Source organism: Littorina saxatilis, linkage group LG2, assembly GCF_037325665.1.
Source record: "Littorina saxatilis isolate snail1 linkage group LG2, US_GU_Lsax_2.0, whole genome shotgun sequence".
In the NCBI taxonomy this organism is placed as follows: Eukaryota; Metazoa; Mollusca; class Gastropoda; order Littorinimorpha; family Littorinidae; genus Littorina; species Littorina saxatilis.
In genome coordinates, this window is record NC_090246.1 from 76,611,149 (window position 1) to 76,627,237 (window position 16,089).

The window sequence follows — 16,089 nt, forward strand, 5'->3', positions numbered from 1 at the left end:
AATTCAGAATAAGCTTAAGTTGGCAATGTTTACTCACGAAGAGAAAGCCAAATAAATTATCGGTTCATAACAGGTTGTTTTGTTTTGCTATCTTGCATATCTCTTGTGTTATGTCATTTATATTGATGCAGGTGTGGAGCGCATGAGCAGTAGAAAACGAGAGGTTTTTGCGTCCGTTTTGAGGGGTACCATGCCAAAAAGCGCTATATTTCAGCAATGCCTAAATGGATTGCTTCAAAACGTTCAGGATCTGAAGTTGACATACGAGACATACGTTCAGTAACATTTCGCGTCGTTACGGATATTTGTTGAGATGATAAGCACTCTTCCGGAAAATGTTTTAAAACGTGTCATAGGTGTGAAGGTTTGCATCCCCAAAAATCATGAAGTTGCATTCATACAGACAAATAAACGTTACAAATACTGCCAAAGTTTCATTTAAATACAATCACTAGTTGACGTTTTTTAGTCCTGTTAACACGATCAAATGTTTTTTTGAGGATTGCAGTGCGACAGCCATGTCCAGTCATCCGTGACCGCAGCAGGTTTTGCGAGGCATTCACCGATATAACCGCTGTGAATAGCAAATTGCCTGAACGTTCCTTTTTTTTCTCATGTGTTTACATGGCTAGCAAATGTCCGTCAGTGGTCATACTCAAATGAAACTTTGGCAGTTCTCGTAACAACCATTTGTCTGTATGCTTGCAGAGTCATGAAATTTTGGGATGTAAATCCACAAACCCGTGACGAGTTTAAAAACATTTTCCGGGAGAGTGCATAACATCTGAGTACAAACCTTTAGTGATCTGAATTATCACCCAAGGTAAGTCTCGTATGTAGACTTCAGATCCTAAAAGTTTCGAATCAATCCATTTAGGCATTGTTGAAATACAGTGCTTTTTGTCGTGGTACCCCTCAACTTGGACGCATAATCCTCTCGTTTTCTACTGCTCATACGTTCCACACCTGCATCAGTAGAAAGGACATAACACAAGAGATATGCAAGATAGCAAAACAAAACAACCTGTTCTGGATAGATACGTGATTTTTCTTTGTTCTCGTAATAATTATGTAAACGTTGTCAAGCTGCGCCTATTCTGAATTGTTATCGATTTTTTAATTGGTACCTGACGTCATTGACAGGTCGATTTGGGGGGGGGGGGGGGTACTCTTACTTTGGCGGCGGTCACGTGATACTTATAACACAAATCTTTCAAGTGTGCCAGATAGCCAAGTGAAGGGCCTTTAATGGCATCTAAAGTTTGAATACAATGACACGCGAATGAATGTTTTAGTTGGGGTACGAAAATGGGTGCAATAACTGTTTTGCTCAGTTTATGTCATGACTTGCACATTACAGTTAGGCCTGCTGTTCGTCTGTATGGAGTGCTTTCATTAGCCAACATAATTTGGCAAAACGAAGCAGTGTTAGAATCTTTCTCTGTCTGACTGGCTGTCTGTCTGGCTGTCTGGTTGACTGTCTGGCTGTCTCCAGGCGATATAGCATGGCACTTGGTCGAGTCGTTAACGTAGTCTTCAGGATCACTCTCGTCGGTGAAGTTAGTATAGCACCAGCTCCATAAGCCCCATTCCTTAGTTTCGTCCTCAACCCAGTTACTGCTGGCAAAGCTGGCTATGTAAAGCATAGGCCATACCAACGTTCCAATAAATTTGAAGAGAGGAATGTAAATTTTCAGAGGCATGATGTCCGCCCTTGATGCACAGAATTTACCTGCCTGTCGAAATCTGATTAGCTCACGTTACCCGGAGAGTGTAGAGCAGATTTGACTTGTTGGCGACTGATCTTTGCTGCGAAGTAGGTGTACTGGTTTACTTGGTTTGTACCCGGAAGGATTTTTTTGGCACAGGCGACAGATGAGACGCTACGCCGCTATTCGTTGGAATCATAGATATATTATATATAGTTAGAAGCCCAAAATGTCATTATTGGTGCTTCACAATCGGCGTCACTTCACTGAATCAAACCAGTATTTTTCGTTTATTTGGTTTGTACCCGGAAGGACTTTTGGGGGGAACAGGTGAAAGGTTAGACGCTACACTATTCGAAACGTTGGAATCTGAGAAAACTTCTATATAGTTAGAAGCACAAAATGCCATTCGTGTTGCTTCACAATCGTTACTTCACTGAATCAAACCAGTATGTTTCGTACTGTCGATGCAAACACCACACACATTTGATTGTCATGACTGATGTACACCGCACTGGCGCGGGTTTAGAGCAGTGTATGTTGTAACACACAGAATTTGTCAATGCTCGTTATGAAACGACTGGAAAGAACAGGATTTTCTATTCAACGATTGTGTCATGAATCGATATTCTGAAGCGCGAACCTGTCAAGAATAGAATAGGCAACCGAGACTACTCGCGCATTACACGACGTAGCCAAGTGACGTATTCATGTGACGTATCCAAATGTACTGACGTAAACAAAAATCGTTTCACGAGAGGGTCGTTTTCCGTAAGTCCATGGAGCGAAGAACGCTTGGAGGAAAAGCCGTTTCCCTGTCTTTAAAGGAACCCACGGTCCAATTGATTCATTCATCTTCCTCTTCCTCATGTTGCCGTAATTGTGGAGAGAGATGTAACCAGACTACTTCTGCTATTAACTTGATGATGGTGTCTTGAGAAGAAGAGTGACGAACCAAACCAGGAGCGCGGTCTTCTAGACCAGTCAAGTGCTACAAGTCATCTCGAGTACCTTTTCAATGACATCAAGCTAAGTCAAAACTTCATAAACATTATGTGTATTCCTTTTGTTTTGATGTCCTCCAAAGGAAAATTTTGAAGAACGTTTGCAGCGGCGGAGTCACGTTAGATTACCATGACAGAATTGAAATCCAGCAGCAATAGACATTTGATCAGTGTGTGCTGTGAGCCAAGTAACATGACCTAGCTTGAACAGTGTGTGATACATTTAGTACGATACTGATATTTAGCAAAAATATAGACTAACCTGATTAATGTGTGCTGCATTGCAAGAATTTTATTAACACTATCCATGTATTAAATTATGTAAACCAATGTTGACCTTTCTCCGCTACTTCGAGAGCATGGGAAAGAGTGAAGGAAAGTAAAGTCCAGGCAGTACCTGTTTCTTTAGCTAATACGAAAAGGCGGCGTGTTTTCCTTCCATAAACTTCCTTTGGAAGGCGCACGCAGAAAGAAACAGGCTGACGAAAACTGACCTGTGACATATGGGGGCTTCGTCCGGGATTTTGTAACTCGTAATTTCAATTTGGCTTCCCCAAACAAATTTTCTTCAAACAAATTCCCTATTCGTTTTTCGTTTGTGTGTTAGTCCGTTCATGTTCATCATCGTATAAATCAACTTTTGTATTTATTCATGTTTATAGTTAGTTCATCATTTAACGATAACAGAGTCTGACGTGTGTGCTTCAGCACACGGGAATAATCCAAATGAAGAGTGACGCAAGGCTTTGACGTCACTATAATAATTCACGTAAAGCACTAATGTTATAGTAGTTTAGTTCCCCCTATTTGGCTGTGCTAAACAAAAGGCTATAACAGAAGACAGTGGACTAACACCCTGTCAGGCCATCCTGTGTCCCTTAGTCGACAAAATTATAATATTGTTGGTCGCCGTGGGAGGTTGGTGGGCGAATTGGGTTATATACGAGGGATAGCACTCATCTTCGTCCAGAAGGACCGTGGAAGTGAAGTTGATTCTGCAGACAGTCACACTTCACAACGCCAAGAGTAAGGGTTAGGAAAATTAGATTATTGTCTATACAGCAGTAGATAATTGAAGAATCTTATTTCGACTTACTGTGCGATAGAATCGAGTTGATATTAATATAGGCGAAAGGTCCACGTTGATGGAGCGCCGATGAGATATTAAAATGAAGTTCACTCGATAGAACGGTATATTGTTTGACATATACCAGAAGAACCATAAATTCTAGTGTTAGGTATCCGTGGTTGTAAAAGGATATTAGAATGGTTCAGAGAAATCGTGTCATTGGGACACGTAACGTTTACTGAGGTAACGTTGAACGTTCATGAATTCAAGTAGCAAAGTGAGCTTCACTAAAGTAACACTTCATTCTATAGTGGGAGAGTTTTCTCTCTCTAGTAAATAGTGTGTGAAAAGCAGTTTAGTCAAATCGGTTTTTCAACCGAGCATCACGTATTTGCAGTTTGATTCAGTGAATATCTGTGTGTGAGTTAACGTAAAGGATATGCAAACATCCAAACACCCGAGTACTAGGGCGCATATAGCAAAAATGAACGCTGACCCGCAGAACCAGAATACGGCCGAGGCAGTAGTCTCAGATGTTGAAGGTGGTGACACATATGTCAACACCCAAGGAGAATCGAGCGATAATGATTCTCAGACGTTAGGCGCGCGTGTAACGACTTATGTATCCGCTGCGAGTAATGAACGTGCAGGTCCGATCCACCCTGTAAAATCCGGATTAGAGTGGACTCGCGAACTTTTGGCGATAGGACGAGAGTTAGGACTCGAAGGCAAAGACTTGCGAGAGTTTGTAGCTGAAGAACGCGCACGAGAGGAACGAGAAGCTCACGAACGCGAACGTGAACGTGAAGAACGCGCACGAGAGGAACGTGAACGTGAACGTGAAGTTCTCGAACGTGAACGAGAAGCCGATCGCGCGTTTCAGCTAGAACAGTTGAGGATACAAACGGAAGCACGCCGAGACAACGCCAACAATAACGCGTCGAGGCGTCGTGGGGATGACGACTTTATCCCAAAAATCCCTTTTCTTGATGACAAAGACGACATCGAGAGTTGGTTTGCACAATTTGAACATTATGCAACCGACTGTCATCTCGACGACGAACGCAAAGCTACGAGAATGGTGTATTTCCTGAAAGGAAAGGCGAGAACCATTTATGCAAAACTCAGTTTCGAAGACGCGCGCAACTACAACACTTTGAAGAATGCGTTGTATGATGGATTTCAACTGACAGCAGATCAATATCGGAAGAAATTCCGTCAGCTGAAGCGAAACCCATCTGACACGTACAAAGAACATGTCACCAAACTTGAGCGCATCCTCGATAAATGGATCGAGTTAGCCAAGTGCGATGAACATGTGGCAGATCTGAAGGATCTAGTTCTCAGAGAACAATTAGAGAACACCTTCCCTGCCGAAGTGATGTTGCACGTACTTGATCGGAAACCGAAGTCTGCGAAAGAAATGGGCGAAATTGCCACGGAGTACGAACAATCACGTTCGAACATCAGGCCACGGCAATCTCACCAAAACCATTCTAGCGGCAGCGCGTTTTCGAACACGAAAAGTTCGAATGTCGTCAAAAGTGACGCGAAAGAGAAATCGTCACAGAAAGAACATAAATACGTGAGCGATGAGGAAAAGCAAAGACTGAAAGCCACAGGCTGTTGTTTTTTTTGCAGAGGCAAAGGACACACGTCACGATTTTGTCCCAATAAGGGAGAAGGCGCTCACGCAGTTCATGTTCGAAATGAATTTGATGAACAAGAAATCCCCGTACATCTTGACAAGCTGTGCAAGTCGTGCGAAAAGAAGGATTTCAAAGAGGAAGTGTTCATCAAGTTAGACGGCCGAATCGTAAAAGCATTACGCGATTCCGGGTGCTCAGGTATTATGGTCAGTGCCGACCTTATACCTGAAGAAAGGTACTTGGCAAAGAAAAAAGAAACTACTCTCGCAGAGAAGAAAACACGGAAATTGTGTCCCACGGCTGTGGCCCACATTGACTGTCCGTATTTTGATGCCAAAACCGAAGTGGTCATACTCGAAGATCCCATTTATCCTGTCCTCATAGGAAAATGGTATGGTGTAGGCCAGAACAAGAGGAAGACCCCTTTGTTTCCAGTACGTGACCCGAGTTGGTATCAAGGTGAGACCAACGCGGCGGTCAGTACACGTAAGCAAGAGAAGGAGGAAAAAGAGCGGAATGAGAAACCTGTGCCGGGAACTAGGCATGATGACAGAAATACACACAAGATGTATTCCCCGCAAGATCTCAAGAAGGCTCAGAATGATGATGAAACACTGGCAAAAGTACGCCAGATGGCTGTTTCAGGAGAGTCATTCCACGGTGTGAGGTATGTCTACAAGAAAGAAATCTTGTACAGGACAACACTCGACAAAACCGGGAGTGAATCTAGTAAAGTCGTTGTTCCCAAAGAAATGAGAACCAAAGTTCTTTCTTTTGGACACGACCACCCGATGGCAGGTCATCTCGGGCAAAAGAAAACCACTGATAGAATCCGGTGTGAGTTCTGGTGGCCAGGTTTTGTCGGAGACATAAAACGTTACTGTCTCTCGTGTGACACATGCCAAAGAACAGCGCCGAAAGGCAGAACCAAGAAAGCACCGTTGGGACAGATGCCTACCATCAATCCCGTGTTCAAGAGGGTCGCTGTTGACATCATTGGTCCAATAAAGCCAATGTCGGAAAGCAAAAAACAATACATTCTGACTATGGTGGACTACGCCACAAGATATCCTGAAGCTGTTGCGCTGAAGGATATTCGTGCTGACACAGTGGCGGAAGCACTATTTGAGATGTGGACGAGACTGGGAATTCCAGACGAAGTGATCACCGATCAAGGAACCCAGTTCACGTCCAATCTCATGAAGGAAGTGAACCAGTTTCTGAGCATCAAGCACAAAATGACCACACCTTTCCATCCTCAAGCCAATGGATTAGTAGAGCGATTTAATGGAACGCTCAAAAGCATGCTCAGGAAGTTGGCAATAGAACAGCCAGTGTTGTGGGATACATTCATCCCAGCACTGCTTTTTGCTTACCGCGAAGCACCTCAAGACAGTCTTGGTTTCTCACCCTTTGAAATGCTGTATGGCAAGACCATCAGAGGTCCCATGCAGGTTCTGCGACGTGCATGGACTGATGAATCGGTCGAAGGTGAACAGAAGACAACGGCAGAATACGTTGTCGACCTCAGAAACAGGATTGAAGAAACGTGTGAGATTGCCAAAGAAAACCTAGCTAAGTCATCACAGAAGCAAGCCGGGTATTTCAACCGGAAGACTGCGCTCAGGTCGATCGAAGTCGGCAAGAAAGTGCTACTTCTGCTTCCCGTGAAACACAACAAACTAGAGTTGACTTGGCGCGGCCCATACGTAGTGACTGAGAAAGTCAACCAGTTTGACTACAGAGTCAAAGTCGGGACGAAACAAAAGGTGTTCCACATCAACCTGATGAAAGAATATCAGGAACGTGACATCGTCACGCGTGATGTTGCTGTCGTTACACCTGAAGAAGAAGAAGAAGAAGAAGCAGAAGAACACATCGCCGTAGTCATCGAGGAAGATGATACGATGAACGATGATATCTTCCAAATAGACACTCAGAAGATGATTCCTCTGCTGGAAACTACTCGTACAGAAGATGTCACAAACATGAACTTCTGTAAAGAATTGAGTAGAGAAAGAACAAAAGAGGCGAAAGCGATCTGTAGTGCATTCTCCAAGAATCTGACTGATGTACCGATTACTACCAACTTGGAGAAGTGCAGAATCGAACTTACAGAGAAGAAACCTGTGTTTGTTCGACCGAGACCCATACCTCATGCGATGGTGAAAACTGTCGAAGATGAGATCGACGAGATGTTGAAGCTTGGGGTCATTGAACCGGCAAACTCACCGTACAATGCTCCAATCGTTCTTGTGAAGAAGAAAGGAGGCAAGTACCGGTTTTGCTGTGACCTACGTGAGTTGAACAAAGTGACAGTGTTCGACGCAGAGCCCATAACTGATGTCGATCATCTCTTCCAGAGCTTAGGGAAGGCTAAGTTCTTTACAAAGTTAGACCTTACTAAGGGGTACTGGTGTATTCCAATCGTGGAAGAGGACAGAGACAAAACTGCGTTCACCACCTCGAGAGGACAGTTTCGGTGGGCGAACATGCCATTTGGTCTCAAGACAGCAACTGGCATATTCAACCGCATGATGCGAAAGTTGCTGGGCCCACTCAAACGTGACGATGTCTTCCATTTCATGGATGATATCTTGATAGCCACGGAGAGCTGGGAAGAGCACATGGTCGCGCTGAAAGCCGTCCTACAGCGTTTACAAGACGCAAGCATATCAGCAAAACCGTCGAAATGCTATGTCGGCTACAGCGAACTGCCATACCTTGGGCATGGAATCGGAGGTGGGAAACGTTGGCCAGAGGCAGACAAAGTTGACAAGATCAAGTCAGCCACTCCGCCATCCACAAAGAAGGAACTGCGTTCGTTCCTAGGTCTTTGCGGTTTCTACCGATCCTACATCAACTCTTACGCGAGCATTGCAATACCTCTGACAGACATGACAAAGAAGTCACAGCCTGACAAGCTGAAGTGGGACGAACGAAGTCGTCAAAGCTTCGAGAAGCTGAAAGAGGCGATCTGCAAGACGCCCGTACTGTGCATGCCCGACCATGAAAAAGAGTTTGTCTTGAGAACTGACGCATCCGACCGAGGCATCGGAGCAGTTCTGATGCAAGAACAGGACAAGACTCTGCGACCTCTCGCCTACCAGAGTAAAAAACTAAATGGTGCCGAGAGCAGATACGCCACTGTAGAAAAAGAGTGTTTGGCGACAGTCTGGGGAATCCAGAAATTCGAGAGATATCTCTACGGAAGACATTTCACGCTGGAAACGGATCACCAACCTCTCAAATGTCTGCAGAGACAGCCAACAAACCCACGTCTGATGAGGTGGGCTCTCCAATTACAGCCCTACGATTTCACCGTGCGTGTGATACCGGGTTGTGACAACCATGGAGCAGATTATTTAAGTCGCGCTTCATATTGTGACTAAATTTGGGAAATTCATTCTCAAGAAAGGGGCTGTCATGAATCGATATTCTGAAGCGCGAACCTGTCAAGAATAGAATAGGCAACCGAGACTACTCGCGCATTACACGACGTAGCCAAGTGACGTATTCATATGACGTATCCAAGTGTACTGACGTAAACTAAAATCGTTTCACGAGAGGGTCGTTTTCCGCAAGTCCATGGAGCGAAGAACGCTTGGAGGAAAAGCCGTTCCCCTTCTTTGAAGGAACCCACGGTCCAATTGATTCATTCATCTTCCTCTTCCTCATGTTGCCGTAATTGTGGAGAGAGATGTAACCAGACTACTTCTGCTATTAACTTGATGATGGTGTCTTGAGAAGAAGAGTGACGAACCAAACCAGGAGCGCGGTCTTCTAGACCAGTCAAGTGCTACAAGTCATCTCGAGTACCTTTTCAATGACATCGAGCTAAGTCAAAACTTCATAAACATTATGTGTATTCCTTTTGTTTTGATGTCCTCCAAAGGAAAATGTTGAAGAACGTTTGCAGCGGCGGAGTCACGTTAGATTACCATGACAGAATTGAAATCCAACAGCAATAGACATTTGATCAGAGTGTGCTGTGATGCAAGTAACATGACCTAGCTTGAACAGTGTGTGATACATTTAGTACGATACTGATATTTAGCAAAAATATAGACTAACCTGATTAATGTGTGCTGCATTGCAAGAATTTTATTAACACTATCCATACATGTATTAAATTATGTAAACCTGTTTTGACCTTTCTCCGCTACTTCGAGAGCATGGGAAAGAGTGAAGGAAAGTAAAGTCAAGGCAGTACCTGTTTCTTTAGCTTATACAAAAAAGGCGGCGTGTTTTCCTTCCATAAACTTCCTTTGGAAGGCGCACGCAGAAAGAAACAGGCTGACGAAAACTGACCTGTGACAGATTGTATTTGTCACAGCGCTAAAGTAACATAAGCAGTCACAGGTATTGCACCCAGGTTATATGTGACGCGTACCTTAAATATAACTCCAACTTTTTCTGAAAAGTCCAGAAGCAAACACTTGTTATCCTGGTTAAACTCGTTTCTGTGCCGTACACTGGGTTGAAAACGCCTCTGCCACCCTAGTGAACCTTGTAAAGGTACTCTGCCTTTGACACAACCGGTAAACGAAGACCTGTGTTCAATTTCGTTTAATAAGTCGTCAACCCTGACTGAATACGACGTTTGAATCAAACACCTGAAACGGTTCAGCGCTTAGCGATTAGCTCTCTTAATCCGTAATCGCAGGTACGCAATTTACACGGATCACTGCTTTCTGCGATCACGATTAATGTATGGTATAGTATTTAAGCATATACAGACTTTCTTAATGCTCTGGCCACCCGCGTCGGGAAATTGGAAACTATACTCGGACCGGGTTGGTTTGTTGATACTACTCAGCTATAGACCCCCACACGTTTGTATATTGTGTTTGTGTTGCGTTGTTGGTCGACCACTAGACTACATACATATATTTAATCAGGGATTAATTTAAATTACACGCCTGAAAATGAGTATCACACATAGATTTTCGGAAAGAGCTGCGTTTGACATTTATTCAGATAGCGCAAATAATTATGTTCTTTTTATTAATAGTTATTATCAGAATATTATGAGATGTGTAAGTTATAAGACATAGGAGATAGATAAAAGTTACTCCAATGGAACCTGATACATAATCAATATATACCTCACAAATATGTTTGCATAACACAAATAAAAGAAAACTTGCTGATTATTCAACGGTCAGTTTAGAAAGGCTAAACTTTTTCGTTTAAATATGTGTGTGTGTGTGTGTGTGTGTGTGTTTGTGTGTGTATTTGTGTGTGTGTTTGTGTGTGTGTGTGTGTGTGTGTGTGTGTGTGTTTGTGTGTGTATTTGTGTGTGTGTTTGTGTGTGTGTTTGCGTGTGTGCGCGCGCGCGCGTATGAGTGTGTGTGTGCTAGTATGTGTGCGTGTGTGTGTGTGTGTCTGTGTCTGTGTCTGTGTCTGTGTGTGTATTTGTGTGTTTGCGTGTGTGCGCGCGCCTGTGAGTGTGTGTGTGTGTGTGTGTGTGTGTGTGTGTGTGTGTATGCTAGTGTGTCAGTGTGTATGTGTGTGTGTGTGTATAATAATAATAATAATAATACGAATATTTATAACGCGCACATATCTCACCAACAGGCGACTCAAGGCGCACATACACTCGTTCACACACACGGAGACTTAAAGTCACTAGCACACACACACCAAGTATGTATGTGTGTGTGTGTGTGTGTATCTGTATGTGTGTGTGTGTGTGTGTGTGTGTGTGTGTGTAAGATATAAGGTTTGTTAATTCTGTTTTGCTTGGCACAAGAGCGATTAGCACTTAGCTAGAAATCTTTGTTGTGTGTGTGTGTTTTGTTTTCATTGAAAACAGAAATGTTTCAGTTAATCCATGATTCAATCACAGAAGCCCATCGTGGCACGAACTCAAACAAACGCTCATGTTTCTTAACGTGAGCAAACAAACAAAGAACATCACGAATAATCAATACCGCGATACATCATGAATAAATTATATACGAGAAATTAAAGCAAATTTGTGTTTTGTAAAGAGAATGAGCAAAAAAGATAGGTTTGCACATTGTCGACTCCCTCTCTGCTTGGAGGCGTTTTTGGTGGTTTAAATGAGTGTTTACTGAGAAAAGCAATGTTGAATGCAAGTGTTTCGTCATATGAAGGACAAGCGAAGGCACTTTGCTTTGAATGTTGTGTAGAAAAGTCAAAAGGCAGTCACCGCCCCTGTCTCAATATCACACACACACACACACACACACACACACACACACACACACACACACACACACACACACACACACACACACACACACACACACACACACACACATATGTACATACACACATACCCACTAACACTAACGTACACTAATACTAACATTTAATTTAAAGATTCAACTGAAAAAAACAGTCACACAAAAGCAACACACACGAGACACGACAATCCTCTAACATTCATAACTTGAACAACGATAGAGCTAATCCTCACTTACACTTATCTGATTAAAACCAGCGTACGTTGGACTCGAACATGTGCGTATTAATCCACAAGCAAAAGCTAGACTTCTTCATGCAATCTCAGTCCAGCTAATTACACTCTTCGATTTGCATAAACCCTGTCCAGATATAGAGGTAAACTCCCGGATAAAAAGAAAATAATCATAGCTGCGCAGTTAGAGTATTAGGAAGATATAAGCCAATACATGTATTGCGACAGGTTGTAGCCCCTTCTTTCACCCGACGGACTAGCACTGTTTCTAGAATTGTGAAAATGCCAGCATTGCCAGGGCGCAAGACACGACATTCACTGGCACACACACAAAGAAGAAATACTGATACAGATACACACGTGAACAAACACTGAATGAGACAGAGATGAACAGGTTCTAAGACAGAATGGAAAGCGGGGTTTCATATTAGGACAAATAGAAGGGAAAAACGCTGTCAAAGTACATCGACGGTAAGCAATAATAATAAGTAGGCAAAAACGTAGTCACAAACAACGCGCTGATTTGCCCCGTTGAATGCATACCTCAGGCGCCTGTACTAATTTAGAACAACACATTGACGACATACCGTTGTCAAGGACGCCACAAGTATGTTTGTAGATGTGTGAGAGTATAACAGTGTAACTGTGTGTCCGTGATGGACACTCACACACATATATACACACACACGCACACGCACACACACACACACACACATACACTAACTCTCTCTCTCTCTCTCTCTCTCTCTCTCTCTCTCTCTCTCTCTCTCTCTCTCTCTCTCTCTCTCTCACACACATATTGTCTCCCACAGATGGGTTTGCAATGTGTATGGCAGGTACGTCAGCGCTTAAAAATAGTTACACAAGTTCGCAATGATCACCCTTTTGCCGTCAGGTCAGCAAAGAGGTGAAGGTCTCTTTATGTATCATCGTTGTGTCTGCAACCCTCGCATGAATAAGCCCAACAATAACAACCTCTCGCGTTCAGAACCCATGCAGCACAAACGCCACACACAGCAGGTAGAGTATTGATTTTGTTGTGCGTGTAGTCTTATTGCTCGTAAGTCCAGTTTCACTCGCAGGATACATGTACTGATTACTGAATCGCTGAGACAGTGCCAAAAGACTTGGGTGGCTGTTTTCTATGAAGAGTGTTTATTATCAATAGAGGGTAGTTCTTTTTTGCGAAAGTGTTGGGTGATTTGTTATTAAAAATTGTTATTAACACTTGGTGGCTCTTCTGTGACGAGTAGTTCGTGTCAATACAGGGTAGCTCTTTTGTGCTAAAGTGTTGTTGAGTTCGTTAATAACACAGGGTGGTTTTCTTGAAAGATAAGAAACACTTAGCAGGGAAGAACCAAACACACACACACACACACACACACACTTGATCCTGTTCAGTTTAATGCATTTCATTGTTCTGTGTTAACAAATATACATTTACTGACACTTTCCCAACACATCCTTAAATTTAGATTTGTTTTAACATTTTCATAAAAAAAGTATTAAACATGATCTATTGTCTTGTATAAAAAAAACGTGTTGTTGTCGTTGTTGTTGTCGTTGATATTGTTGTTGTTGCGTAATGATATGCTGTGCAATCTTTTTAATTGAAGGAACTTTCTTCATTAGTGCTTTTTGGCTCACGTAAGTGTAGCCTATGCGATGATAAACTTTGTCTGTCTGTGCGTGCGTGCGTGCGTGCGTGCGTGCGTGCGTGTGTGTGTGATAGAAACTTTAACATTTCCGAGTCTATGGATAAAGCTCGCATAAGAAGATTACGTCTCGGTCAAAAGTGTTTGACGTGTGTGATAGAAACTATTTGAAGACGTCACATTATGACGTAAGAGGGTTAGACGTCACGCAAAGGAATTACTGAAAGTCTCGGTCATTGTTATTGTGAGCGGGCCGAGACTAATTGGCAGATCCAGGGTCTCGCTTTCTTGCACAGTTTCACCTATGCTTACTGTGTGTGTGTGTGTGTGTGTGTGTGTGTGTGTGTGTGTGTGTGTGTGTGTGTGTATGTGTGACGGAGTGATTGAGTTTGTGTTACTGTTTGTCGATTTCTTACGTGAGCCTTGAAGGCTTCGCCTCTTGTTCTTTTTGGGCCAGGATCCAATACTTCAATGTATAAATGTCAAATTCTTGAGAATAGCATTTGCATTAATTTTGTTGTTTTTTTGCATCTTTATTTTTCTTTCTCAATTTCCTCTTTTCTTCCTTTGTCAAAGAACTTTCTCATTTCAGCTTAAAAAAAACAATTGCACAAGAACAAGTCTCAGTGAAACCCTTTCCTCCAATTTACAGGCAAGTGACTTACTTCGGGCGCCTATTTCAGCATTGGCACATTTCTATTGTCGCGTGGTCGACCAACACAACACAAACACTACACAAACGAAGTTGAGGTCGATATGTTCAGCTCAATCGTGTCGAAACTCCAACCCGGGTGCCGTTTCAACATTCCCGACGCGGGTGACCGGAGAACTGTGTACAGGAGTGGTCAAGTAACACGACACGACCACGTAGACCGAGCAAGGTCAACTATACAGTGGAACCCTCTTCAACAATCTGAGAAAATAAGCTCTGCAAATGGAGAAAGTCTTAATTAAAATGGAGGTAAATTGGTATGCGTTGTTAGTAGGAAAGCAGAAAAGGCAAGGTATTAACAAGTCGCGTTACAAGGCGAAAATACAACATTAATTTAGTCAAGTTCAGTCGAACTCACAGAATGAAACTGAACGCATTGCATTATTTCCGCAAGACCGTACACTCGTAGCATCGTCTGTCCACCGCTCGTGGCAAAGGCAGTGAAATTAACAATCCAGAAAAGCGCGGTTGCGGTTGCGCTGAGGAGGATAGCACGCTTTTCTATATCTCTATTCTTTTTAACTCTCTGAACGTGTTTTTAATCCAAACATATCATATCTATAGATATGTCTTTGGAATCAGGAACGGACAAGGAATAAGATGAAATTGTTTTTAAATCGATATCGGAAATTTAATTTTAATCATAATTTTTATATTTTTAATTTTCAGAGATTGTTTTTAATACGAATATAACATATTTATATGTTTTTGAAATTAGAACATGATGAAGAATACAAAAAACGTAATTTTGGATCGTTTTATAAAAAAAAATGTAATTACAATTTTCACATTTTTAATGACCAAAGTCATAAATTAATTTTTAAGCCTCCAAGCAATACCAAAGTCCGGCCTTCGTCGAAGATTGCTTGGCCAAAATTTCAATCAATTTTATTGAAAAATGAGGGTGTGCACACACACACACACACATACACCACGACCCTCGTCTCGATTCCCCCTCTATCTTAAAACATTTAGTCAAAACTTGACTAAATGTAAAAACGGGGGAGGGGCGGAATGGAGGAAGGGGGTGGGGGGGGAGGATGGGTGTCTTAGATGAAGAAAGGGGGTCTCAATAGAGAGATTCCACTGTACAATGCCTTGTAGACAGCACACACATTCGTCAACTGACTGTCATTGGGTGCGGCTGAATCAGTGACTGTGCGTACACGCTTATATATGTCAGCTTACCATACATTATATACCATACATTTATCCAGAACGCACAAACCACTCAAGCGTGTTAACTGCCTAACTGGGATTGAAGTTTAAGAGGTTTGGGGTTATCGCTAGGCGCTTAACCTGTCAGGTGTAAGGTTCAAACGTAGTAATCATTCCGGGTTGTTGACTAACACGCATACAAATTCGGTAGAGGAAATTTAGCAGGTCTTCGTTTACTTGCTGCGTCAAAGGTTGTCTCATTAACGGTACAAGGTAAACGCTGGTGGTGTTGGTGGTGGTGCCTGTGTTTTCAACCCTGAATACGGAATCCGGTTTGTGTAAGATCGAGCTGAGACAGAGACAGCTAGTACTCAGGGGAAGCTCTTTGACAGGACGCTTCTGTTTCTCTCACAGACACAAGCACGCATACAACAAAGGAACTGTTTATAGCAACGACGGTTACGCCGTCTTGGATTAAGTGGACGGACTGGATTTGACGAGCCCTGAAAACAACGAGGGAATGACAAGGCACGACATTGATCTGTCGCTTGTGGTTGTCGTTTTGACAGGTCGTCTTGTGACACGATTGTTCCAGAAATGCGAAGAGTGAGAGAGAAAAAGAATGAACTCATACTGGGTTTTTTTTCTTCTTCAAAACGGAACGTTTCTTCACTGAGTATCAACA

At 42.7% G+C, this 16,089-nt stretch overlaps 2 protein-coding genes across 2 annotated transcripts in view; both read left to right on the top strand.

Annotated features, from left to right (window-relative positions):
- The first annotated feature begins 4,266 nt into the window (after window positions 1-4,266).
- Window positions 4,267-8,823, top strand: LOC138954329 (uncharacterized). The gene has a single exon (XM_070326202.1). It carries the CDS (start codon window positions 4,267-4,269, stop codon window positions 8,821-8,823), a length of 4,557 nt encoding a protein of 1,518 aa, XP_070182303.1.
- Window positions 8,824-15,379: 6,556 nt separating this feature from the next.
- LOC138959750 (uncharacterized) overlaps window positions 15,380-16,089 on the top strand; it is a 5,525-nt gene continuing 4,815 nt past the window's right edge. The window contains exon 1 of the mRNA XM_070331355.1: window positions 15,380-16,089. This exon is cut by the window's right edge and continues 1,036 nt beyond it. The gene's annotated coding sequence lies outside the window, so the exon portion shown is untranslated.